This window comes from Marmota marmota, unplaced genomic scaffold (genome assembly GCF_001458135.2).
Source record: "Marmota marmota marmota unplaced genomic scaffold, marMar, whole genome shotgun sequence".
NCBI classification, from domain to species: domain Eukaryota; kingdom Metazoa; phylum Chordata; class Mammalia; order Rodentia; family Sciuridae; genus Marmota; species Marmota marmota.
This window is the reverse complement of record NW_025999842.1, coordinates 28,246,477-28,273,635: the sequence shown is the minus strand read 5'-3', so window position 1 is coordinate 28,273,635 and position 27,159 is coordinate 28,246,477. Positions and strand designations below refer to the sequence as shown.

General features: G+C 37.5%; 2 protein-coding genes across 9 annotated transcripts in view; one reads left to right on the top strand and one right to left on the bottom strand.

The window, feature by feature from the left end:
* Armc2 (armadillo repeat containing 2) overlaps window positions 1-27,159 on the bottom strand; it is a 106,035-nt gene that overhangs the window by 20,486 nt on the left and 58,390 nt on the right. For all 8 annotated transcript variants that reach the window (XM_015499971.2, XM_048785649.1, XM_048785459.1 and 5 more), the window contains 3 exons: window positions 26,401-26,624; window positions 12,183-12,328; window positions 7,544-7,643 (listed from right to left, as the gene is read on the bottom strand). In XM_015499971.2, the coding sequence (XP_015355457.1) occupies window positions 7,544-7,643; window positions 12,183-12,328; window positions 26,401-26,624 (470 nt within the window). The remainder of the gene's footprint in view (window positions 1-7,543; window positions 7,644-12,182; window positions 12,329-26,400; window positions 26,625-27,159) is intronic.
* LOC125611277 (transcription initiation factor TFIID subunit 13-like) lies at window positions 12,523-18,088 on the top strand. Its single transcript, XM_048785694.1, has one exon. The coding sequence runs from the start codon at window positions 12,801-12,803 to the stop codon at window positions 13,089-13,091; it is 291 nt and encodes a 96-aa protein (XP_048641651.1). The 5' UTR covers window positions 12,523-12,800; the 3' UTR covers window positions 13,092-18,088.

Genomic DNA, 27,159 nt, shown 5'->3' with positions numbered 1-27,159 from the left:
CTAAGGCAGGCTCTGCTTCACAAAGCTGAGAGCAGCCCTGCTTCTTCCTTCGTTATTAAGCCCATCTGTTTGCACATTTGGTTTGTACCAAATGTAGTTTACACCATAAAGCAGACAATATGTGCATATTTCTTAAACGAGATTTGTCATTTAATTGAATTTTGGTCAGCATTTTTACCTAACTCTAAAGTTTAGCTTTCAAACTGCATCAAGCTGACTAAAATGCTGTTTTTGTGTCTATGGGAACTGGAGTTATTAGTTGGGTCATGGATCTTGGACAAATTAACTGCATAGATATGAGCCAACAAAGTTTCCCCTGTCGTCCCTGTGGAAGTCTGTCATGAGAGCTGGGAGGAGTGGATTCCTTTTCATTGAGACAGTTGATGAAGCAGAACTCCCTGGCTATATAACACAACCATCTCATGCAGACTGAGGCCCGTTCACAGAGGGCTACTATGGTGGTAAAATCTGGACTAATGGACCAATCACTCTCAAATTTATCTGTTGCAAACTTAACAAAGTTTAGATATGGGTATTTACTGAACTCTCAAACAGGACATCTGCAGGAACACTTGGTGATTATTTTAATAAAAAAATCTTGGTGGCTTTTTCACAAAACAAATGAACCAACAACTCTAGCTTATGTAGCTAACTGCAGTCAATGTATCTCTTGGGTAGGCAGTTCTGAGGGTCTGAGGGTCCTGTTCTCATCCGTCCTGAATGGTCTACTTTGACCCTATGCCTGAGGCTTTATCCACACAATGGCCACCTTGTCAAACTAGCTTTGGTCCCAGGACAACTTGTTTCGACACAAGTCTGGCAGAGCACGCTTAGGGAAGAGTCTTATGTACCATCCTGTTTTCTCTAAGAAACTGTCCCTCAGCTGTTGTTGTAAGAGGTAAAAGGCAAATGGATGTCACCACTTCCAGGGGACGCTGACTTACATCAGTGCCTGGCGGCTCTTGCCAATTTGGTTTCTACTGTCAGGAAGGTCTGCTGTCAGCCAAGCACCAGTAGAGAAAGACTGACCCTTTGTGGCTGATTTGATTAATCACTTTAAAATCTCTTGCATTTTGGGGGGCAACTCGATGCTGTCAATATTGGAGAAAAGCATTTTAAGGAAACACCTTAAAAATGTATAGGTTCCCAAACCTTGCTCATCAGAATTCCTTGCTGGAGTCTCTCAAAATTAGTTTCTTGGGTCCCACCCCAGGACTGAATCAGACTCGCCCAGGGTAGGGCCTGGGAACCTGTATTTTTAAAGCTCTTCTGGTGACCCTGATGATAAGGAAGGTTTGGAGCCACTGATTTAAGACAGGAAAGAACTCACCACAGTCTGTTTCTATAAAACTGCTTTTTAAAAAATAATAAATCTATGTTATATGTAATTATGTAAATAATTTTCACAACACAGATGTGTAGAAAACAAAAGTGAAACCTGCCTACCCCACCTTATTATCGATGGACTTTATAAAAGACAGATGAAGTATATTCATAAAGACCTGTTCTTGTATACAGAAATCAGACTTGACCTTGACAAGAGATAAAGAAAGATAAAGAATAGTTGAAAATTAAAAATAATGGAATTTTTTTTTTTTTTTTACTTTTGAAAATGGTTTCTCACATAATTTCCATCCTCCTCCTTTAAAACAGAAAACAACAACAGACAAGGAGGGTGTATTTTACTTGTCCCAACAGCAGTTGGCCCTGGTACTACCTGGATTACTAGCAGGATTTCCCCTGGATGGGCTGTGGAAGCCCTAGTCACAGCTTCCTGTGGAGCTCATCAGCCTGATGAGATCACATTCAGAGGTGTGAGTGACATTTAGGACACTTATCAATATATAGGTCTTTCTTTCTCCCTTCCTTCCTCTGTTTCTTCCTTCTTTCTTTCCTTCTTTTTCTTTCTTCCTTTCTATTTCTGTTTCTATGTTCTTTAAAAACACAGCCATAAGAGTGATATAATTTTGAAATGAGTCTTAGTGACAAGCAGGGCTCTGTGAGGAAGAGCCAGGTTCTGTTTGACAGCAGGGGTATGAAGCAAGCATGAGGACTAACAATGGACACCCAGAAGGACGATCATTCTTCTAAAACAGTAGCCAATGATATCTATTTGTGGAGAATTCACACAGAAAATGAAATAAATCCAGGGAACCGGTCCGACACAGAGAATGCAGATACAGAACAATGTACAAGAAATGGAATAAAAGATTGGTGATTTTTCATGTTCCATGAAGCATGGGAATTCAGAGAATGTCTTCATTTGTACTTGAATTTTCCCTAATGTTTCTTATTGTTGAATAGATTTTGATTTAGCATACTTATTTTAGGATTGTAACTATATAGACAATTTCATTTTCACAACCACATTATATTTAAGTATCTAGTAATACTTTTATAAAGAAATTCTCTCATTCAATTACATGACTTTAAATTTAATTTTACTATCTACGTAATCTGACATAATGAAGTTTCAAAACCACTCCTCTAAACCACACTTTAATCTAGAATCATCTGGGGTCCTTGTTAAAAATGCAGGTTTCTAGAGCCCTCTGGAAGTTGATTAAATAAGTTCCTTAGAAACCACACACACAAAAAAGCAAAAATAAAGCTCTTAGAAACATAAAACCTATGCTGATTCTAAATGTTAGGCTTTTAAAACAGAGGCGCGCCTAACCTCTCAGTACAAAGGTAAAGTAGGCGAGCTCTTACTGATTGTTTAAGCACTCAGTGATAGCTGTGTACAAATCTCTGTACAAGCTACAAATCTCCCAAAGTATATTTCTACAACCCAAGTTACTCTTCAGAAACATTTCCTAGGGTTGAAACAAAAATAATTATAGGAAGTAGTAATTCTATTTAAGTTGCTGGAGAGCCAAATTACTTTTCAAAGATCAGCTCTAAACCTCACATCCTAGCGAACCTCAGGTGTAGCAAAGTTTTAACCACTTCAGATCAATACACTCACATCAGACCATGGTGTGGGGTTTCTGGAAATTATTTTTATTTCTAGAAAAAGAGTGAAAACAAATCATATTCAATTGGCCACCTGAGCCAAGAGGAACATGAACCTAAGTTACTTTGCTGGTTTGAAGTCATTTAAAATTCATCATTTCTTTTCTGCTCTTGTTTGTGGAAGGCCACCAATAGGAAAAGTATGGGAAAAAAATTCTTATTATTTCCTCCTCCAAACTAGGAAGAAAAAAGTAAATATTTAAGGAAAAAGTAATTGAGTATTAGAAAAAATATTTTATAGCACTTTACAGATTCCAAAATGTTCCACATAGTCAAAATCATTCTTTCAGCACTTATCATGAGCCTACTCTACCGGCGACATTCCAGGTTTATCGAGAAAAGTCTGCTTCTCTTGGGAACTCTCAGTAGTGGGTGAGGCAGCTACACTAATGAAAACCATTTGAAGAACCACAAGAGAAATATTTTTACAAAGATTTTTGGGAGCTTTTGGTTAATGATTTTTGGAAGTAGTCGGGACACATAATCACTTCTTTGTAACCTGACCTCTTTCCCTGTGCTTCCAAAATATTTTGGTTTTGAGGAAAATATAAATTAAGTATTTCTCTTACTAGATAAAAATAAAAGTCATGGCTCAAAACTGTAACATTTCAATCTTTTTTTTTAATATTTATTTTTTAGTTGTAGTTGGACATAACACCTTTATTTATTTATTTATTTTTATATGGTGCTGAGGATTGAACCCAGCACGTGCTAGGTGAGTGCTCTACCACTGAGCCACACCCCAGCCCCCATTTCAATCTTTAAGCAAAGGGAAATAGAGGCAATAAGAATATGACTCAGGGGTTGGGGCTGGGGCTCAGTGGTAGCGCACTTGCCTGGCATGTGTGAGGCACCAGGTTCATGAGGCACTGGGTTCAATCCTCAGCACCACATAAAAATAAAATAAAGGTATTGTATCCACCTACAACTAAAAAAAATATACATATTTAGAAAAAAAGAATATGATATGAATAAAGATAAAATCAACACATTTAAATATTTGTGTCCTACAGGAGAGATCCCATATGATGACAAAGTTGATCTCAAGAACAATTAAAGAATGGGGAGTTTACAAGATTTAGAGGAATATTAAAGTAAGGGCTGAGCATGTAGTGCAGTGGCACAGAACTTTCCTAATGTGCGCAAGGCTCTGGGGTTTTTTAATTGCCAGCAATTTTTAAAAATAAGGAACAGTAGAATAAGATTTCTAGCTTGGAGGGAGGAAAGAGCAGAAGTTCACTGGATTAGACAAAGGGGAATGAAAGGAAGGGAGAAAGGATGGGAATGGGAAAGACAGTAGAATGAATCGGACATAACTTTCCTCTGCTCATATACGAATACATGACCTCAGTGAAACTCCACACCAGGTACAACCACAGGGATGGGATCTAATTAGAATAAGTTACACTCCATGTGGTATAATGTATCAAAATACATTCTACTGTCATGTATATCTAAACAGAACAACCATAAAAAAAGATATCTAGCTTAGCCATACACCTGGCTAATAGCCTACAAAGTAGTAAAAACATAACTTTTGTGGTGATCCTGTCTACCAGACAGAAATCTACAAATTAATGTGTAACTTCATACTATCCGGATTCTAATCACACAGTAGATAGCCAATTCAAACACCTGTAGATTGTCCTGAGACTGAAATCATGGGCGGGCCACTGAACAAAGGCCCAGCCTGACTTTGTCAGGACATGTCTCCTCCCCCATGACACCTTATTTCTAAGTTTTGGATTTTCCTTTCTTTTTGTTTTTGTTTTTGATCACAGTGGCATGGTTATGACCCTAGACATACTGGTTGGGTTCCTGGTTTTGGGCCTAGGAGCCGGATGTACTAGCTACACTGAAGTCTTTAAAATGATGTACTGATGAGGGAGGAATTGAGTGATCTTGGGAAGCTTCATGGAGCAGAGGATCAGAGAGCTACATCTTTAAATATGAATTGTTTTTTTAAAGATGAGAGGTCATTAGAGAAATCTGATCAAAGAATCATTTGGGCTGGGCATGGTGGAGCACACCTGTAATCCCACCCAGGAGGCTGAGGCAGGAGGAGTACAAGTTCAAAGCCAGCCTCAGCAATTTAGTAAGGCCCTGAGAATAATGTCTCAAAATAAAAACATAAAAAGGCCTGGGGATGTAGCTCAGTGGTAAAGCACCCTGGGTTCAATCCCCAGTACCTCAAAAGAATAATAATGATAGTTCAAAAGTCATTATTCTAAGGTCCAGTTATTGCTCTAGAGGCTCTTAGTCCCCCACTGGGAGCCCAAGTCTACTGATGAGTTTCCTTAAGTGTCTGTGTCTTCCTTCTATAGCTTTTCTCTCTCTCTTTTCTACTACTTGCTTACCTCTGCCTTTGGTTATAATTTCTGCTTTGCTCTTATTTGCTTGCAATTAGCAGAGGAACATCATAACAGGCTCTTGGTGAGAGTACCCAAAGGACTCTTCCCTTCCACCCCCAGCACTGGGGATTAAACTCAGGGGCGCTTAGTTGGTAAGGCTAACCTGGAACTTGCGATCCTCCTGCCTCACTTCTGGAGTTGCTCAGATTACAGCTGTGCCCCAGCATATCCAGCTGAGGTTAAATTATTTTTAATACCTTCTAAGATGGAAAGGAAATACGTAATACATTTTAATGTGATTTTCACCACAGTGATTAAAATAAGTTTGGTGATTAAAATAATAAATTATGCTTTTCTTTGGTGGTTCTATATGAAATATGCTCTTTATTCTTCTTTGGAAATTAATTTTAATAGGAAAACAAAATTATAAATTAATAGAGACATGTGACTTTTAAACCAAAGCAGAAAGCAGTTTAGTGAAAAGTGTGACAAAACTTTATGTCAATTGTTAGGCTACTTAGTCCCTTAAACCAGAAAAAGCATCCCCTGACCAATACTGACATCTCCAGTCTGTCAGGTTGGCAAGATACTAGGATTTTTGTTAGCCTTGTAATGACGGCTATCAGATAAGCTACAATCATAGACAAAACAGTATCTACTAGCAATGCCACAAAACAACAGGGCTCTTTACCTATACTCTTCCTTTAAAAAAATAAACTAAGTTTTGACATAGCTTGAAATCAAACATTAAACAGAAATATTTTCTTTCACCTCATTTGAAAATCATAGAGTAAGGCACAAAGTGGTCGCCTCTAGTTAAAAGTAATCTAATTTACTCAAGACCAAATTACCAAAGTAGAAAAAATAATGATGGTAAAGTAAAATTATCTCAAATCCATGAAATTATAGTATATAAATAAATCTCTTTTAACAGCTAAAAGATTTATTTTCAGACTATAATATATTCTCTTTTCTGTCATTTAACTTTTTTTCCCTTAAAAAAGAAATTCAGGAAGAAGAGTACCTAAGCTTTTCATTGGGTTAATTCATTTGTCCAAAGATTACAGTTCTAATGATATATCGTACTAAATCTAAATTAAATGTTTAATGGACACTTAAATGAATATGTTAAGGTAGATTAATCAAATTCATTCTTTACTTGACATGGTGAATTACTATGCCTTGAAATCTTCCAAAGTATGTAATTTGTAGAAAATAAAAAATATATAGGTATAGGCATTGGTAAGCCAAATATCCAGAATTCAAATTCAAGTGCATATTTGTAAATCAGTTTTTTTTTTAAAAAAAAAACTTACTGGCACTTTAACCAAGATTTTATCACCTTTAATTTATTTTTTTTGGTACTGGAGATTAAACACAGGGTGCTTAACCACTAAGCCACATCCCCTAGGTTCAATCCCCAGTACTACAAAAATAAATAAATAAATAACCCCAAACAAAAACAACACCCTAAATTATTATTATTTTTTTGGGGGGGGGTCATCAGTCACATCAATTTTATTTGCTTGGTAAAGATGTTTGGAAGTAGTTACATTTATTTATTTATTTTTTATCTTTAAAATTAGATTTATTTATCCAAATTAACACCCTAAATTATCTCATTTATATCCTTTACCTAGAAATTCCATCTTCTAAATACAACACAGTCAAAAAAATTAGAGAATTTAAGAACTATAAGAATCTTCCAGGGACAGCCAGTATAGAGGGATCCCAAACTTTAATTTGCATCAGAAGTTGTCATGATCTTTGTTTAGACCTGCAGGTGGACAGGTCTAATTCCACCCCTCTGACTCCACAGGCCTGGGATGGAGCCTACTGAGCTTCCTACTGAAATAGCTAGTGCAAGATGACTGTCATGTAGGTCGTCTATAGGTCATTGGGAGGACCAACACTCCTGTAGTCCACCCCACCTCCTCCATAAGCCAGGAGTCCCCTTGAACTATATCCCATTGAGACATTTTCTGCCTCAAATTATTCCTTCTTTAATGCCTGGAGGTAGCTCACTGCCTCCTAGGGCAGTACATTATACATCTAATGGAAGCTTCTAATAGGAATCTATATATTCAAAACACAAAGTCATTCAACATGGGCATACACAAATATGACAGTACAAAAACACAGAAGACACTGAAGAATCAAATGCATGAAGAACTGACCTGCTTATTCTGGTATTTGTTTATCAGATTCAAAAATAAGGCATAACATCTGGAATAGTTGGCCAAGGCTGCACAGCTATCACGATAAGTAGTTAGTTTGCTGCAGAAATGCCAAATGGGAAAATAAAAATTAAATGTTTTCCTATAAAATTCAGGAAGACATAATATCACATTAACCTTAGCCCTTCACAGTTACCCAGTTCATTAAAAGGAGTCTACAAATACTCCACGCACCAGCCTAGAGAAGCTGTAAAGAGACTTGATGTCCACTCTATATTCTGGGGATATGGAGCAAGGAAATTAAAAAATAAATAAATAATCAAACAAATAAACAAACAAATAAAAAGGTCCTTTGAAAAACAGAAGAAGACTGAAGACTGTAACACATCTACATGAGCAATGTACAACTGCTCTAATATACCAGGCTAGTAGTGCTCTGCTATCAGGAAAAGTAGACCTTAAGGTAAAAGATCTTTAAAATGGCTTTAAAATTTCTACAGCAAGCAAGTGAGCAAACAAAATCCACAAGGCAATACCAACAAACCCACATCAAATTGGGAGATGTTCATAAATTTCTTACTAATTGATAGATCAATAGAACAATGTCAGTCATACTTTCAAAATTTGACCATGTAGCAGGCTATAAACAAATCTCAGTAAATTTTCAGAGAACTAGTATCTTAATAATACTCTCTGATCATAGTACACTTAAGTTACAAAGCAATTTTCAAAATATATTTAAAAAATATTTTTAGAAACATATAACTAATGGATCAAAGAAATAAGAATACCTAAAAATATATCTGAATAATAACAAAAATATTACAAGTCAAAATTTGTAGAATGTAGCTAAAGCCGTGTTCAAAGGATAAGAAGACTAAAAAGACTAAAAGTTTTTAATACAGAAGAAAAATATACCCATAGAAGTTAGAAGAAAGGGATTAATAAGGATAAGAGCTGAAGGAATAAGATAGAAAACAAACAAACAATAAATGGATCAATAAATCTACTGATTTTCTGTAAAAACTAATAAAACGGACAAACTTTTGGCAAGACTTATCAAGAAAAAAGATAAATATTAATCAAAATTAGAAATAAAATCAGTATTAAAAATGAAGAGCAGTATAACATATTTGTTAAAAGTATGAATTCTAGAGCCAGAATAACCTGTTTGATTTGTTGTCCTACAACTCACTGTGTGATTTTAGGAAAACTACTGATCTTTTCTGTGCCTCAGTTTCCTCATCTGTCAAATGAAGACAGCAATATCTTATCTATCCTCTGCTCCAGTCCTGGAATTGAACCAGGACCTCACGCATGCTAGGCAAGTACTCTACCATTGAGCTGCACCCCCAGCTCTTTTTTAGTTTGTTCTGAGACAGGGATGTACAAATTTGCACAGCCGGGCCTCAAACTTGAAATCCTCCTGCTGCAGTCTCCCCAACAGCCAGAATTACAGGCCTACCCCAAAACACCTGCTTATAATGGAACCTATCTTAAAAAGTTGATATAAGGCCAGGTGCAGAGGCAATGCCTGTCATTCCAGTGACTGTGGAGGCTGAGACAGAAGATTCATAGGAAATTTAGAAATTTAGCAAGATCCACTGTGGAACCAACCTAGATGCCCTTCAGTGGATGAGTGGATAAAAAAAATGTGACATATACACAATGGAATATTACTCAGCAATAAAAGAGAATAAAATCATGGCACTTTCAGGTAAATGGATGGCATTGGAGAAGATAATGCTAAATTAAGTTAGCCAGTCCCAACAAACCAATGCTAAATGTTTTCTCTGATATAAGGAGGCTGATTCGTAGTGTGGTAGAGAGAGGGAGCATGGGAGGAATAGATGAACTCTAGGTAGGGCAGAGGGGTGGGAGGGGAAGGGAGTGGGCAGAGGGTTAACAATGATGGTGGAATGTGATGGACATCATTATCCAAAGTACATGTATGAAGACACGAATTGAACTCAACATACTTTATATACAACAAGAGATATGAAAATTGTGCTGTATATGTGTAATAAGAATTGTAATGCATTCTGCTGTTATTTATTTTTTAAAATCAATTTAAAAATTAAAAAATAGGATATATATTTGTTATTTGAATGGAAGCTACTAAAAATAATAAAGTAAATTAAAAAAAAAAAGAAATTTAGCAAAATCCTTAACAACTTAGGAAGACCCTGTCTCAAAATTTTAAAAAAAATTAAAGGATTAAAGATGTAGCTCAGTGCTAAAGTGACCCTAGGTTCAATTCTTAGTACCAAAAATAGAAACAAACAAACAAAAAACCAAGTTGATGTAAGGATAAAATGAATTAGTATTTGGAAAATTCTTTTAAAGTATTGCCTATCATGTACTAAGTATCCAAGTATCAAATATGTAAAGTAAATGAAAGATGCAACAGATACTAAAATGATGATAAGTAGAGTATTTTTGAACTCTATATTGTTTGAAAACTTAGAAAATTGTACAAAATCCTATAAAATTTTAACTATTTATTTATTTTGATACTGAGGATTGGACCCATGGGCACTCTGCCATTGAACTACATCCCCATCCCTATTTATTTTGAGACAGAGTCTTGCTAAGTTGTTCAGGCTGTCCTTGAACTATAATTCTCCTGCCTCAGCCTCCTGAGTTGCTGGGATTACAGGCATGTGCTACCATGCCATGCTAAAAAATATGACTTTTTAAACTGAGCCAAGGAGAAATAAAAATATCACTAGATATGCAGAAACTGAATTAGCCAGCTGCAGTGGCACATGCCTCTAGTCTGTACGTGCTTTTCAAAAAATAGATAAATTTAAAGGGGCATGGTGGTGCATGCCTATAATCCCAATGGCTTGGGAGACCGAGGCAGAAGGATTATAAATTCAAAGCCAGCCTCACAATTTAGCAAGGCCTGGATGGGGATATAGCTCAGTGGTTAAGCACCCCTGGTTCAATCCCTGGTACAAATACATAAATAAGCTTAATTTTCATAAATTCTTCTAGAAAAGAGAAATTGGAATACTTCCCATTATGAGGCAGGTATAAACTTGACACCAAAAACAAACAATAATGTAGGAAAGGAAAAGAAAAGATCAACTTGACTCATGACCAGAGATGAAAAATCTCTGATTAAAACATTAGTTAACCAGACCCATCAATATATGATGGCCTACTAATATGAGAAAATCTTAATGTAATTTACTAGATTAATAGATTGAAAAAAGTAAATCTATGTATCCAAAATAGAATCAGGGCAAGCATTTGAAAAAACCTTGCTTAATGAGAAAGAATCTTTCCAGAACTTTCTTAAAAGTATCTATAAAAATCTACAAGAAACATCATTTTTCACTGGTGAGACCATAAAAATAATTCATTTAAAGTCAGGAAAACCTGCTGTGGTGGCTCAGGCCTATTACCCCACTATCAAAGAGACTGAGGCAGGAGGATTATAAGTCGCCCAGCCTCAGCAACTGTCTTAAAATAAGAGACCCTGTCTTAAAATAAAAATAATAAAAAGGGCTGGAGATGTAGCTCAGTGGTAGAGAATCCCTGGGTTCAAATAAAAGAAAAAATATCCTAAAGTTCTTATCATAGACTTACTGATTTTCTCAGTTCATAAGGAAGAAAAAAGAACGAGTCTGGATCTTAAAAGAAAAAAAGTGAGAGATTCATCTTTTAGCAAGATTCAAATTAAATCTATAATAGTAAAAGCAATGTAGCACTTACTGGTCTGAGGATGGACCAAATAGAATGCCCAGAAACAGACCTGCAGTAATTTGGAAACATATAAATGACTGAAAATCCATGAGAAAAGGACAGCATATTCAAAAAGATGCTGGACAACAGACCATCCATCCACATGGAAAAAAAAATTAACTTGGACTCCCTATATGCCACCATCCACAAAACATAAACTCTTTGCAATTTTACAATGCTTCAAAATGGGAGTAATTAAAGATCCAGAACAAAGTTCAGGAAAGAAATAAAATCTGGACTCAATAGCCTCATACTGGGGTCAATTACCAATCTGGTCTTCAGGAAATTTAATAGTTAAAGATAGTACCAGGTTTCTTGAGAAAAATCATTATATTAAAATGCTGGCAAATAAAAGTAAGGGAAAAAATACAAATACGTAATTTAAAGACAGCTCTGAAATTCAACAACATCTTGTTTTGAGACAACCTGGATATAAATGACCATCCTGTCTGGAGTAAAGTACAGACATGATTAGTGGATGTGTGAACCAAAGTTCAAACCATTGGAATAAAATACAAAATCAGATCACACTTGTAACAGATGAACTGTGAAATATTATTTCCAGGTATACTAGGAAGTTCGCCATCTATCGTGGTACACAGAAATAAACAAGAACATTAGGGATAGCTCACAATTCACCAAAGAACTAAAATGACCTACATTTAGCGAATACAGAGTGGCAAGACAATCACACAGGAAACAGAATCCATAAATCATGTATTCTAAATTTGGACCCACCAGATTTACTTTTTCTGCTAGGGGAAATAAAAAGCAAAAAAAGACAAAAAAGAATTCCCTGACAGTCACACACTCAAACATTGCAAATAATACGAAACCCAAGCATTAGCATTTTTGTAAGGCTACTTCATTCTCTTAGTCTACCTACCTGAATATTCTGGCAATATTGGTACAGACGTCCTTGTCATCCATGTACCGCTCCATCACTGTGCAGAGCTGGGGAAGGGTGCTGATGCTCAAGAACTTACTTCTTGCTAGCGGTGAATCAACCAAGTTTCTCAATGTAGCAGTTGCCTAGGATAAAAGCATGTTTGCACTATTTTTTATTTTATTTTTTTTGTAGTGGGGATTGAACCCAAGAACACTTAGCACTGAGCCACATCCCCAGTCCTTTTTTATTTTTTAGTTTATTTTGAAACAGGATCTCTCTAAGTTGTTTAGGGCCTCTTGAAACTTTGTGAGGCTGGCCTTTAAGTTGAGATTCTCCTGCCTCAACCTCCTGAGTTACTGGGATTACAGACGTATGCCAGGTGGCTGTGCCATTTTTTAAAACTGGAAAATATAGCCATGCTAATTATCTAACAAGGCACAATCCACTCCATAAATTACATTGTATCAATCATTAGGTAAACCAAGTCCCTGTTATGATTCTCCCATTAGAGAATATGGGTCTAGGCACAATAGCATGAAATAAAAACAAAGCAAGCCTAATTGGGTTCAAAGGTAAAGAATGGAATAATAGGCTGTGGGCTGGTGGGCTAGAGGGATGGTCAATGAGGAAAAAGACCGGATGTTTGAGGAGGAACATGAAGAAATTGGGGGAGGTACAGAAGGTAGACAGACTGAAAGATATTTTTTTTCTGGGGATGACCAGAATCCTTACACTGAGTCAGTGGATATTCTTGAAGACCTTGTAATAGAGTTCATCACTGAAATGACTCACAAGGCAATGTCAATTGGAAGACAAGGTCGAGTACAAGTTGAAGATATCGTCTTCTTGATTCAGAAGGACCCAAGGAAGTTCACTAGGGTTAAAGACTTGCTTACCATGAATTAAGCATTGAAACAAGCTAGAAAAGCATTTGATGAAGCAAACTACAGATCTTGATAATTTTTGTACTTCATGGAATTTCATTATCTTCTGTGGAAATCATACATAATAATTGTGTATTTTGTACAGTAATATCCTACTATCTAGGCATGTAAATGAAAGATGGAGAAACAAAGTTTTCAGCCTTTAATTTCATGTCTTTGATTTTAGAGTGATCCTTGAGCCTTTAATTGCCTGCCTTTACATGACCACACTTGAATTACTTACTGAGTTTTAATGACTACATGTAGTTAAAGTACCTTACAAATTATGTGGTTCCTTCTGACTTTTGACTATCTAAAGGATGAAGTAGTATTTGTTACGTATATTTGTGCCATTATAAGCTATACTATAGCTGTTTAATATATGAAATCTAAATGTCATTTTGACTATGACTGCTGAGACATATGCCTTACATACATATTCTGAAGTTTTTAGACAACAGTAGTCTGAGATGTTATTAAAGATAGTGAACTGGTTTTTCTTTTAAGGAGATGATATTTGAAACTACAAGTTTTTGTAAGAATGTTTATGTGTCTTAAATGATAATTTGTTTTAATATTTTCTAAATAGTGATTTTTTATTTTTATTTTTCTAGAAACTTAAAGTTTCATGTTGATTCTTCCATGTTGAAAGACTTTTTTGATTTAAAACCTTTTGGGACTTAGGTTACTTTTTAAGTTTTAGAACTCATTTTCCTGATAATTTACTTTCAGTAGCAGGAATGACAATGTTTAATGAGCTAATGGTAGGATAAGCATTTGGGGTAGTATTTTTTTAACATATATATAAGTACTTGTGGAAATACGTAGTTGACTAAAACCACATGTAGCTACAAAAACCACTTTTGTAGTTCAGAGTTAAGAGGTTTTGTGTGAATTTAGCTTATTGCATTAAATTATTGCCCTTAGCTTAAAATAAGGATTAAAATTGCATTTAAAGAGATCACTGAATGCTACTGTTTGTGAAACTGAACTTTTTGATTCTACTTATAAATAGTATCTATAAATCAGTACCTGGGAAAATTTCACTTTCTTAACCTATTGATACAAGAAATAAAGTCTAAAAAATTAAACAGAAAAAAGAGAATGGAATAGGGAATTAGCATAACAAAAATCAGGGTGAAGCAAATCACTATCTGGGTTAATAGCCACAAGATCTTCAATTGATCCTGTGACAGCCATATCAGTTCCACAGAAATTTCTTGCTCTATTGTTCTTATAAATACCATCGAAGATGATGTGACCGAAGAATATTTAAGACTATCAGACTTATTTTCTTCTAAGTATTGAGATTTTTGCAAATTGGTCTTATTTTGTAGAACAATTTAAGAAAAACTGTGTTTTCCTTTGTCTAAGAGTAGAGAACAATTTAGTAAATCTGAAAATTGGTGTTGCTGTTATCTAATAATTTTCATATGTGGTGTGATCTTTCCTTGAGGGATGGTACAGGCAAGCTATTAGTGAAGAAAGTCAAATCAGTGCCACCATTTTCAAGCCTGGATTAGTTACTTAACCTTCCAAAACAAATTTTTCTCATCAATAAAGTGGACATGGTGATAACTGCCCTGTTGTTAGCAGAAGGAATCACAGTTTTCCTAGTTGTGAGGATTCAATGAGATGAGATATGTAATGGCACTGCTAGAGCCCATTACCTAATGGTGTGCATATATCATAGGCTCACCCCCACCTTAATTGAGGAACTTCTCACTCAGGATGCAGAAGAGAGAACACTGGCTTTAGAGTCAACTAACAGGATTCAGTTCCAAATCTCCTTCAAGTTATGTGGGACAGACACTCATTTTTCCACTTCCCCATTTTCATATCTATAAAAACAGGATTACTATTCTGCTCACTTTCAGAGTGGTTGTATGTAGCAAATAGAAAAGATGTGACAATGTATTCATATACTAGAAAGCATTAGGTAAATATAAAGCATCCTTATATCATAACAAAAAGATTTTGTAAGTTAAAATATAACTATGTTGAGAACAATTTAAAAATATCTCAATGTAGTGATTCAATTATACATGACTTAGTCAATTCTTCCTTGAAAGGTACAGGATCACAAACATTGTCAGGGAACTAAACTATACAAGTATTTGATCTGACCAGGAATCTACAATACAGTCTTCTAAGCTAAGGATTAGGTCTTTTGTGAAGACTAATAAACTGTTCTAGGAATCCCAGGCCATTGCTGCCATAAAATGGAAAATTCCCATCATCTGACTAGACTCTACCTGTTCTGAGACAGCTCAGGCCCTTGGGCACTACTGGTTTATCTCAATCCAAAGAATGACTCACACTTTCCTCAACAGAGACCAAAGAACACAGATGCCCAAGTGAATCCAGACCTGAACTGGTACATGCAGACACCATGGGGAACCCGTTCCACTCATGTGCACATGAAGTTTCTTTTCCCTGGTTCCCAGGGCTTAGAAGATGGGCATTTGGATCCACAGTCATCTTCTTGCCCCCCTCATCTAACCTCTGGCAAGGGATGTTGTTAGCAGAAGGAATCACAGTTTTCCTAGGAACTTTTATTTTCTTGTTTCAACCTAAATTTTTTTCCCCCTCTCAATCCTTCTCACCTCATTAGAAAAAGTTAAGACAGCTCAAGGTTCTTGGGCCCCAATGTACTACCTTTTATAAATGGCTCAGATCAATATGTCATATATCATCTTGGCTTAAATCCCTACCCATTTGCTACACATATCAATCATGTTATGTGCACAACACATAATTGATACACTGAATATTTCCAAATTTGTCCATATGGGGCTAGTAGAAAATATATGTGTGAAACTTGTACCACACACTACCTTATAATATCTCAATCTACAACACCACGATCAACTTAGCTGCTAAAATCTCAAAAGTCCCATAATCCTGTCTTGTTGCCTTAGTCACCATAGGCCCTGCTGGTTTTTCGCCGTTGCTCCTAGGATAAGGTTCAGTGCCCTGCCCATGGTCTATAAGGACATACATGATCTGGTTCTTACCAACCCCTCAAACTTTATCTCATACCATAAACTCCCCGGCAAACTCTATTTAATGTTATGTCTTCCTGTCTGTCTACTCCTGTGGATTAGAGGCTTTCGTGGGGGCATATACCTTGTTTCTCTTCCCATCACTATGTCCCCAGGATGGAGACTAGTGCCTGTCATGAACATTTATCTACAAAGGAAAGACTGGGTACCAATAGCAAGGTTAGGATATGAGGAAACCATGAATTAAGCAGACTGACTGTAAGATGATTTTAAAGGAGCAGAGTAATTAAAAAATATTGGATGAAAGAAAATGGATTTTGTGGAGGGGGAGTGGTTCCCTGTGGATTTATTCCCTCTTCATCTCAATCAAATAGGCTCTGAAACTCCCCTGCTCCTTTCCCTTTCCACACATGACTGGTCACCTGTTCTACCTCTTCTCCCCCTCACCAGGTCACCATGGCTTCATCTCTTACCCACACTCCACAGTCCCCTGAACCAGGTCCTTCCACAGTCTCTTCCCATCTGGCTCATCTTCCCACAGCGTTCACTGATGCCTGAGGGGACTTCTCAAAACCCAACCTTCCCTTTTGGGAAGATGTCCAGGGTCTAGTGGGCAACATCCATATTCACTTTATAAAGCATAGTCCACTCCTCTGAGATGTCCTTGGAGCTCACTTCCTGCACCTCTTTTCCTCATCACGCAGCCATTTTTTCAGACTCTGCACCATAAAACATCATGATTCCACACCTTTGAATAGACCCCTTCTTCCACTTGGAATGCCCTCCTGGACTAACCCTTCCCTGCTCCCCCCACGGGCAATCTCCTGCTCATTTTCCAGGACCCAGCTCAGGCTCACTTGTCCTCCATGAAGACTGTCCAGTGGTTCTGTCAATGCCTCTTCATGCCTCTAGAGCCTCACCACAGAGTCATAATCACTTGCCCCTGCACCCCTCTCCCGTGGTGAATTCCTCCAGTGTATAAACCATCTCTAATTCCTCTTTCTACTCAGGACAATAAAATGTGCCCATGAAAAGCTCTTTCTGTTCAGGTGCTGCCTGGCTGGATGAAACATAGAAGGAGAAGGGGAAGGAGGAGAGGAACAGAGAGGGAAGCTGGAAAGGAGAGGGGTCGGGAGGTTTTTCCCTTTAAGAAGCCTCTGGCAAGAAAATGCAGAGGATTATCAAAGGCCTGGGTGACACAGAGCTAAAATCCCTGAGGTAGAAGGTCCTGGAAGAGGCCACCAGGCAGATGCAGCTATGCAGGTCCCCACTGTGAGAACTGCCTCAATCTCTGTGAGCCGCTACTCTCAATACCAGGGGGGGGGATGGCGTGTTGATTGTTCAGACCCAGAGAAGGGTGGGTGGGAAGAGAGTCTAGCTAAATAGCATGGTATGGTGAAGGCGAGTTTCTATCCTAATTTATGTTGTTTCAAATTGTACTTTGATATATATTTATCTTTTTTATTGTACATAATCTTTTTTAAAATTAGAGCTTTATAGATATACATAGTGGCTGAGTTCATCCCGATAAACTCACACCTGCATAGAAATCGATTTCAGTCCATGATCCCCCTTTTCCCGTCCCCTCTTTTCCCCTTTCCTCCTCCCCTCTCTCATTCTCCTTCCACTATTAGACTTCCTTTCATTTTATATTTGATTGGTTCTTTCTACCTATGCATAAAGGTGAACTTCCTTATTGTATACTTATATATGCACATAAAATGATTTTTAAGAACTCTTATCCATCCTACCACTCTGCTTCTTGATCCCCTTTTCTACAATACTGATCTTCCCTTTATGTTATCCTATCCTTCCCTCCCCCTTTCCTTTATTTTACTCTAGCTTCTGCATATGAGAGAAATGTTCAACCTTTAAGTTTCTGAGTCTAGCTTTTTGCACTTAGCACGATATTCTCCATTTCCAACCACTTACTGGCAAATGCCATGATTTCATTCTTTTTTTACAGAGGAGTGGATCTCTCTCTCTCTCTCCATGTATATATTTTTATATATAAATATGTAATGTACATGTATGTACGTATGTAATATATGTGCACATATACATAGATACATAATATATACATTATATACACATCATACATCATATATATAGATATCTACTCAGCTCTAAAAGATAAAATTATGGCATATATTATGTATATATACATATGTATTAAAATTGTGATATATATGTATATATAAGATGTGATAAGACACATCACAATTTCTTAATCCATTCATCTATTGGCATTGATTGATTCCATAATCTAGCTATTGTGAATTGTGCTGCTATAAACATTGAGGTGGCTATATTGTTACAGTATTCTAATTTTTGATCTTTTGGAAAAATACCAAGGAATGGGATATCTGGACCATGTGGTGGTTTCATTCCTAGTTTTTTTGAGAACTCTCCACACTGCTCTCCAGAGTGCTGTACTAGTTTGCAGTTCCACCAACAATTGTACATATATATATATATATATGTACAATTGTTGGTGGAACTGCAAACTAGTACAGCACTCTGGAGAGCAGTGTGNATATATATATATATATATATATATATATATATATATATATATTTTATTGTTGGTTGTTCAAACCATTACAAATTTCTTGATATATCATATTTCACACTTTGATTCAAGTGGGTTATGAATATATTTTTTAATATTTTATTTTTTAGTTGTAGTTGGACACAATACCTTTATTTCACTTATTTGTTTTTTTATGTGGTGCTGAGGATCGAACCCATGGTCTTGCATGTGCGAGGCGAGCGCTCTACTGCTGAGCCACAACCCTAGCTCTGTACATATTTTTTAAAATCATCTCAAAATCCTTTCTTTTTTTAAAAAAAGCCCAAGTTACATGTATACATAGATACTTGTTTAACTTTTTAATGACTTACTGGAGCAACTGTCAACCTTAACTGTCATTTCACTAAGAAAGTATGAAAATAGCAAATTACAAAATATAAGCTTTCATTCTTATTTTTCCCATCTTGTAATCTGCAACAGTGTGGGACAGACATATGGAATTGGAAGGCAACCAGTGGGAAGAAGAAAAAAGAGAAGACTGGACCTGATGGTGCATGTCTGTAATCCCAGCTACCTGGGAGGCTGAGACAGGAGGATCACAAGTTCAAGGTCAGCTTTAGCAACTTAGTGAGGCCCTAAGAATCTTAGTGAGATCTTATCTCAAAATAAAAAATAAAAAGGGCTGGGGACCTAGCTCGGTGGTTAAGCACCCCTAGATTCAATCCCTGGTACCAAACAAACAAACAAAAAATCCCAGCATTTCAATACAGTAAAATTGAACCCAAAAGATTTAGCTTCTATTTTTCCAAGTTAATTGTCAGTACTTACCAACTTCAAAATATGTTTTCAACTATTAGCTGGGGATCTAACCCAGGGCCTTGAATAACCTTAGCAAATACCAGTAAACTTTGTCTTAAACTATGGAGACCCTGACTAGGTCATAACACTCCTATATTCTCTGCTGCAGTGGGGGAGGGTGTAAGGTGGAGAAGGCTGCTTGTAGACCTGAGTTTCCACAGACTGCCCATTTCCAGAGGGGGATGGCCCTCTCTCTTTCTTGTCCTCCCCCAGAGTCCTCAGTCCCCTGGGAACTCACTGGATTCCCCCCCAGAAGGTGATCAGCTCCTTCTCCAAGAACCCACCATGAAACTCTCATTTTAGGTGCATCAGAAGTTTCCCCATTTTAAAAAAAGTTTTCAAAGAAATCTTTGGGACATAAAACACTTGGAAATTGTACCATTCATTGTCTGGAAGTTACCATGCTTCCTCAACCTAATTTAGGATCAAGATTCAGTTTTATATATCAAATGATATTTATGCAAAGGATCTGAGCAGCTACTTCCTGGCCTATCTCATGAGCTTCACTTCATTCGCTCCTTAAAACAATCCCCTGAGCCGTAACGTGCCCTATTTTCGAGATGAGGAAACTGGGGCTCAGAAATTCTACCCCTTTCCAGGTAGGCTGGTGGCCTGGGCTTCTCCTTGTCCACTGCCTCCCCTGCTCTATCTGGCATTTGTCTCGAAACACATTTATTTTATTTCTCAATGATCTGGAATATCCATAACCCAAATCCCTGGAGCTTTATCTCAGCTGCCAACTGCAAAATGGTTCACTTCCCACTGATGATGTGAAAGAATAAATACAGCCGCCAGAGACCACAAACAGTGTCAAATGATTTAAAACCAAAGCCACACCATTTTCCAACCTCAGCTAAACCATCTCCCTCTATTAATAAAAGCACATTCATTTTTTGGATTTGTGCCTAACTGAGACCACATATATGCCCAAATCAGAGCCTATGTGGTAACCCAAGAAGTTTCATATTGTCTCACATATGATTAGTACAGTTCTGGCTGAGATAAAAGAAACCAATGATGAGATGCTGCTCTACACATGAAACCATGGGTACCAACAGTTTCTAAGCATTTGTTACAGTTTGTTAAGATATATGCACATGTGGGAGGAATAGACGAATTCTAGGTAGAACAGAGGGGTTGGAGGGGTAGGGAGGGGGCATGGGGTTAGAAATGATGGTGAAATGTGAGGATCATTACTATCCAAAGTACATGTATAAAGACACAAATTGGTGTGAATTTACTATGTATATGACCAGAGATATGAAAAATTGTGCTCTATATGTGTAATAATTGTAATGCATTCTGTTGTCATATATAAATAAAAAATTTACATAAAAATGATATATGCATATGAAAGTATTATATTAACTTAATTATTATAGGCTATAGCCAAAAGAAAAATTTCACCTAATTTCAGCAACAATATGCTAAGAAAAATAAGCTAGACACAGTACTCTTGTTAACTGTATTATATTCATCCCAATTTCCTGATTACAACATTCTGAAGTTATGTAAGATGTTGCCATTGGGAGAAGCGGGTGATGGGTACATAGGACCTCACTGTGCTGTTTTAGAGCTTCTTGTGAATTTATACTTAGTTCAAAATAAAAGTTAAAAAGGAGTCAGACAACAATGGAGTTCTGGAGATTCCCCTTAGAAAAAGGAAGGACATGATACCATGGGGTAGCAGGTGAGGGAGGGAAAGAATCTGAATTGGGGGAGTCTTGGGAGGAGCCCTCAGGCTTACAGGCCAAAGACACAGAACAGGTGGGGGAGGGAAGACAAAGCAAACCATGCAACCTGGGGTGCTACAGAACAGGTCTAATGTTCAAAGCAGGAGAAGTACACCTTTCTCTACAGATTACATTCCAATGAGCTGAGCTAAGGGTATGGCTTAGTGGTAGAGCATTTGCCTATTGTGCATGGGCCCTGGATTCCATTCCCAGCACTGCAAAGAAAAAAAACAAAAACAATTTCACCAAATCAAATGAGTCATCTATGAAGGGGTATATGGTGGTGGGGGGAGGGCTGGAAATACTAATTAATTAAAAAAATAGGAATATAAATTCAAGTCAGTCTGGTATTATTATTATTTGTTAGGTACCAGGGTTGAACCTAGGGGTGCTTAACCACTGAGCCACATCCCCAGCCCCTTTTAATTTTTTTTATTTTGCGAAAGGGTCTCTACTAAATTGCAGAGACTGGCCTTGAACTTGTGATTCTCCTGCCTCAGGCTCTTGAGTCCATGGGATTATGCCCCCACTGCCACCCGCCTAGCATCAGTCTAGTTTTAGTAGTTACATTGTAAACCCAAAATTGCCTAGCTGTAAATGCAAGTATGTTGGGATTTTTGATTACAGCAAAGCAACTTTGCACACGTTGTTCTCAAGAACACATTGTTCTCAATGGAGGACAAATGAGACACCAGGAGAACTTGGGCTGGGCTGTGTTTATGATATCCCAGGAAGGAGGCGGGATGGAGGTCAGGCTCCCTGAGGCAGATAAGTCCAGCTCTTGTATTAGGCCTTCCACACTGTTGGCCTTTAAAGGTCAAAGAAGAACCCTATACCTCCTGATAATCCATTCTAGCTCAACATTGACAAACGCCTATTTCTGTCTGTGTCACCTTCCTGGGTGTTATAATTTCCTGATGACCTTTAGGGGCCTGTCTGCTAACTGCCCTATATTTTCCTTCTTTCAAGTTTCAGCAAGTTCTCCTTAAATTCTAGTATTTTGAAATTAGCCAGCATGCACGGTTTAACCTGCTTTACTCTTAGGATTTTATATGCAAGCTTGGGTCTCCCATTTTGCTAGGAAGGAGTACTAATGCTTTGACTTGCAGCTCGAATAGAGGCCCCAGAGTTCCCCTGGGCATTTCTTATTCTCAAAATGTTATTACCTGTCCCCTGTACAGAACTGGGTGCACACTGATCATGTGGAAGTACCATGGTTTTTGCAGAAGAATGAGACATAGGAATACTATTATCTGGTTTCAAAAAGTAGTCCCCTTCAGGTGGCTATCTTGTTGACCACAGTAGAACTTGCCACCAGAGCATGCCTGGCACACAGCAGCCATTCACAAACAATTGTGAAGTGAATGTCTCTTGGTTTCAGCTTCATGGTGACATATAAGCATGTGTATACATATACACGCATATACATAAGAAATAGCACAAAGAAAGCCTTCAGAATCAACACTTCAGTATTTTTCCCTCTGAAGGAGTCTTTGACACTGGTTCTTTCATATCCGTTATAATCAGTCTAAAATATAACTACAGCAGCACCTCGTAATTGGTGCTCCTGCATTTAAGATCTTAACCCTCCAATCTGTCACCTGGACATATTCTTCTACCATTATTTCCAGCATTTTGATGTCCATTGGCTGACAGCTTATGATTCACATTCATCTTTCTGCTACTCTGATCTCATCTGGCCTTCCCCATGCACAGACCTCTACCTGTTCCTGCTATCCCAGGGCCATTTTGCAGTCTGGCATTTGAGACCCATGGCTGTACCCTGTGAATCTTGCCTTCTGTGACTCACCCCACTGACTCCCTGTTCTGTACAGCTTTGCCTCCTTGGCATCCCCCAAACACATCTGCCTGCATATTCATCATCCTTTTCCCTTTGTTCCAGTTTCCCAGATTCCACACAACTGTCAGGGTTCAGCTGCAGGAGATGTTTTCCATCCGTTTGGTGGGCTCCAACACTGTGGCTTTAGAGAAACAGGATGACTCTAGCCCTGTGCCAGATGCTAAGACATGAAAACTTTGAAAACACAAGGTTCCCAGAAAGTGGGGAAGCTATCAAGGCCTCCCAGCAGCCAGCTGCAAAGGACAGGCAGTCACACGGCAGCTCTTGTCATGTTCTCATTCTCTCTGGCTTACAGACATTATTTGATTAATATTACAATCTCAGGTGATTTATTTATATCCCAATTGAACATATTTGCTTTTAAAAATGTCTCACGATCTGGAGCCATGAAAGCTGGTATAACAAATACTTCCACTGGTGGCCAGATCTGCCCAGGGCTGAATCTGCACATGATCTGGCTGGTGAAAAGCCAGTGTCACACATTGACTGGAGCAGAGTGTTTTATCCATTTTCCTAGTGAAGTCATGTTACTTACATTTTTTCATTCATTTGATACAAAACAGCGTTGCTTATTTATTTGTTTTTGTGCCAGGGATTGAACCCAGAGCACTTAACCACTGAGCCACATCCCCAAAAACTTTTTTATTTTTAATTTTTTAAAATTTTATTTTGATGCAGGGTCTTGCTAAGTTGCTGAGGCTGGCCTCGAACTGGGGATCCTCCTGCCTTAGCCTCCTGTGTCACTGGGATTACAGGCATGTGCCACCACATCCAGGGCTCTTCTTGGTTTTAACTAAATATAAGGGAATGTCCATTGTAGGGGATTCTGCAAATGACAAAGCCTAAAACAATGTTTCCTTCCTCTCCAAATCTGTAAAGACACTGGGATACAGTAGACCCAAATGTCATTTGGCAATCACAGCAGAAGCATGTTCTCAGGTGGTAGCAGAAACAGGCTCCACTTTCTCCTATTAGACAGGCTGTGGGGTGCTGACTGTGGTCCAGGCAGAGGCCCCACCCATGCCAGATCTTTACTGGGTTCAAAGGAAAGGTTTGGATGCAGCAGGCAGCAAGAAGGTTCTATAGTATCCCCTAGAGGGAAAGGAGAGGGGGAGCTGAACTGCTGAGCTAATTGGCACCTCGGGATGCCAAATCCAGGGAAAAGGGAAAGAAAAGCAAAGAGGAACAGAGGGAATACACTTACTGGCACACCAGAGCCCTGTTTCTTGATTTGATATATTTCTGATTGCAAGAGCACTCAATGATATACACACACACACACACACACACACACACACATATATGTGATATAAAATGATATCATATATAAAATGGGTTGGAAAGACGTTTTTCAACTAGACAAGAATTCCACAAGCACTTGCATAAAAATTTAAAATGGCATAACATCTCAATATGGAGATGATGGACAATTTGAGATATATCCTTATCACAGAATGTTATGTAGTCATAAAAAATAATATAAGTTTATAGAATTGAGGCAAGAGATTTTTACCAAGTATTATTATATGAAGAATGAGGAATGCCCTGGATGTGGTGGCACATGCCTGTAATCCCAGTGACATAGGAGGCTAGGGCAGGAGGATTCCCAGTTCGAGGCCAGCCTCAGCAACTTAGCAAGACCCTGCATCAAAATAAAATTAAAAATAAATAAAATAAAAAATAAAAAAGTTTTGGGGATGTGGCTCAGTGGTTAAGTGCTCTGGGTTCAATCCCTGGCACAAAACCAAAAATTTTTAAAAATCCATTTTTTAAAACCTATGTGTGTATTAAAAGCAAACAAACACATCAGTGTAAACAACATTAGAAACTGAATGGATAAGAATGAGAAACAGGAGAGGAAGAGGGTGATTGGAAATAAAACAAAACAAAAACAATGAAAAATAACAGGCTCTCCAATAAAAAACAATAATTATATAAAGTTATATATATGCACATATTTAAAATCCAAATTGGAGGTGTGTTAGTGCATCTCAGGGTAAATATTTCACGTATTTTTATACTTTTTCTTATACTTGCCTACATTTTAATGTGATTATAAACATTATGTAATCAGAATTATTTTCAGTAAGAAAAAAATGTAAGTGATTAAAACATTGACAGCATAAAAATGTTTCTTAAGTCTTCCTGGTCAAAACACAATCCACTAGTAGAGTTTTGCAACATTCATGACCAAAAGAGGTTTTTGCAATCATCTTCAAAATGGAGAAAAACCGAAGTTCAAAATTAATAATGGTCATACATATTTTAAGCATCTTGAAATTAGGGTCTAAAATCTAATTTTTAATGCTTTTCCAACAGCTTAGCACATACACAGTGCTCAATCAATTCTCGTTAATTGACAAGCACATGTCAAATCACATGAATTATTATATCAAAGATGTTATTATTTGATACACAAATGCTATTAAGAGTAAAATCTCATCTAAAAAATAATATGAGAGCCAGAGCAGGTTTGATGAAAATGACTTAAATATGAAATTTAATCTGTCACAAAAACAGTAATAAAACTAATACATAACAATTTTTTTCCTCCTGCTCTGGTTATACTAAATGCACCTAGCTGGGTGCAGTAGTGCACATTTGTAATCAGCGCAACTTGGGAGGTTGAGGAAGAAGGATCGTGAGTTCAAGACCAACCTTGGCAACTTGGCCAGACTGTCTCAAAATAAAACATAAAAATAGCTGGGGATGTAGCTCAGTGGTAAAGTACCCCTGGGTTCAATCCCTAGCACTATGAAAAAATGGAAAAAGAAATATGTAGTATTCAGCTTTGTTACCTGTGTTTCTGTAGTCTCAGGGCTGTATGTTATCTACATACTCCATGACAACTGAATACCACTAATTTCTGCTTATTATTGTGGATATGAGAGTTATGACATTAGCTACCAAGCATAAACAATCATAAACAATTTCTAGGCCAGGCCCATCTTCAAAACACTAAACTGCCGTTACAGTTCTGACTATAAGAAGCAACTGTCTTGCAGAAAAGCGCAGCTTTTCATTCTTCCAGGGCTGCTCTCTTTGCAGGGCAGTAGAAATGGATGTCCCCCAGCTGGATGGAGAGCTGCCTTGTGAAAAGCTACGGAGTAACCTCAACAGGGCAATTTGGCACCAAGATCACCCAGGGCAGAGGTGGAGCAGGGGCTACTGCCCTTGATCCTTGAGGCCTGGGACCTCCACTGCTGTAGGAACTTCTTATCTGCAATTCTGTGAAATGGCAAGTACTATTAGGCAGCACAAAACTAATTTACACATCCAATCTTTTCAAGTAAAATACTTACCTGGACTAACAAGTGGCCTGAATTAGGCAAACACGTCTCACATTTCTTGGTGTTCTCCTTTATTTGCTTTACCAAATTTGTCAATATTTCTACAGCACCTTTGCTGATCATTTCATTAAGAAATCTTGGATTTCCGGAAATGAATTTAATAGTCCCCATACAGTATAAAAAAGCTTCACTGTTAGTTTGCAGATCTTCACTTCTCAGTACCTCTAATAATGATTCTGACAAAAAGATGAATTATTATAAATGTCTGAGTATAACAGCTTGAGAGAAATACATTAAAGCACTTGTTTGTGAACATCAAATACAATTTGTGAGCTATATTTGTCCAAAGGTACATGTAAATGCTTGTTAAGAGTCACTCAAGTAAGAAGAGCTTACTTTTAGCTACAACAGATCTCTGTAATAGTAATGATGGCAAAAGGGTAGACTTACTAATACATAAATAAGAAGCTATTCTTTTGGGCTGGGGTTGTGGCTCACTGGTACAGCGCTTGCCTTGCACATGTAAGGCCCTGGGTTTGATCCTCAGTACCACATAAAAAAAATAAATAAAGACTTTTTTAAAAAAGCTATTTCTTTTAATCAAATGCCACTCCTTACCTCTTACTAGTATTTACCAGTCTTAATTTTTAGTTACAAAAATTTCAGGTTATTATAGAATACTAATAATCAAAGTATTTTATTTATTTACTGGGTACTAGAGATTGAAACAGGAGGTGGGAGGCTTTACCACTGAGCTATATCCCCAACCCT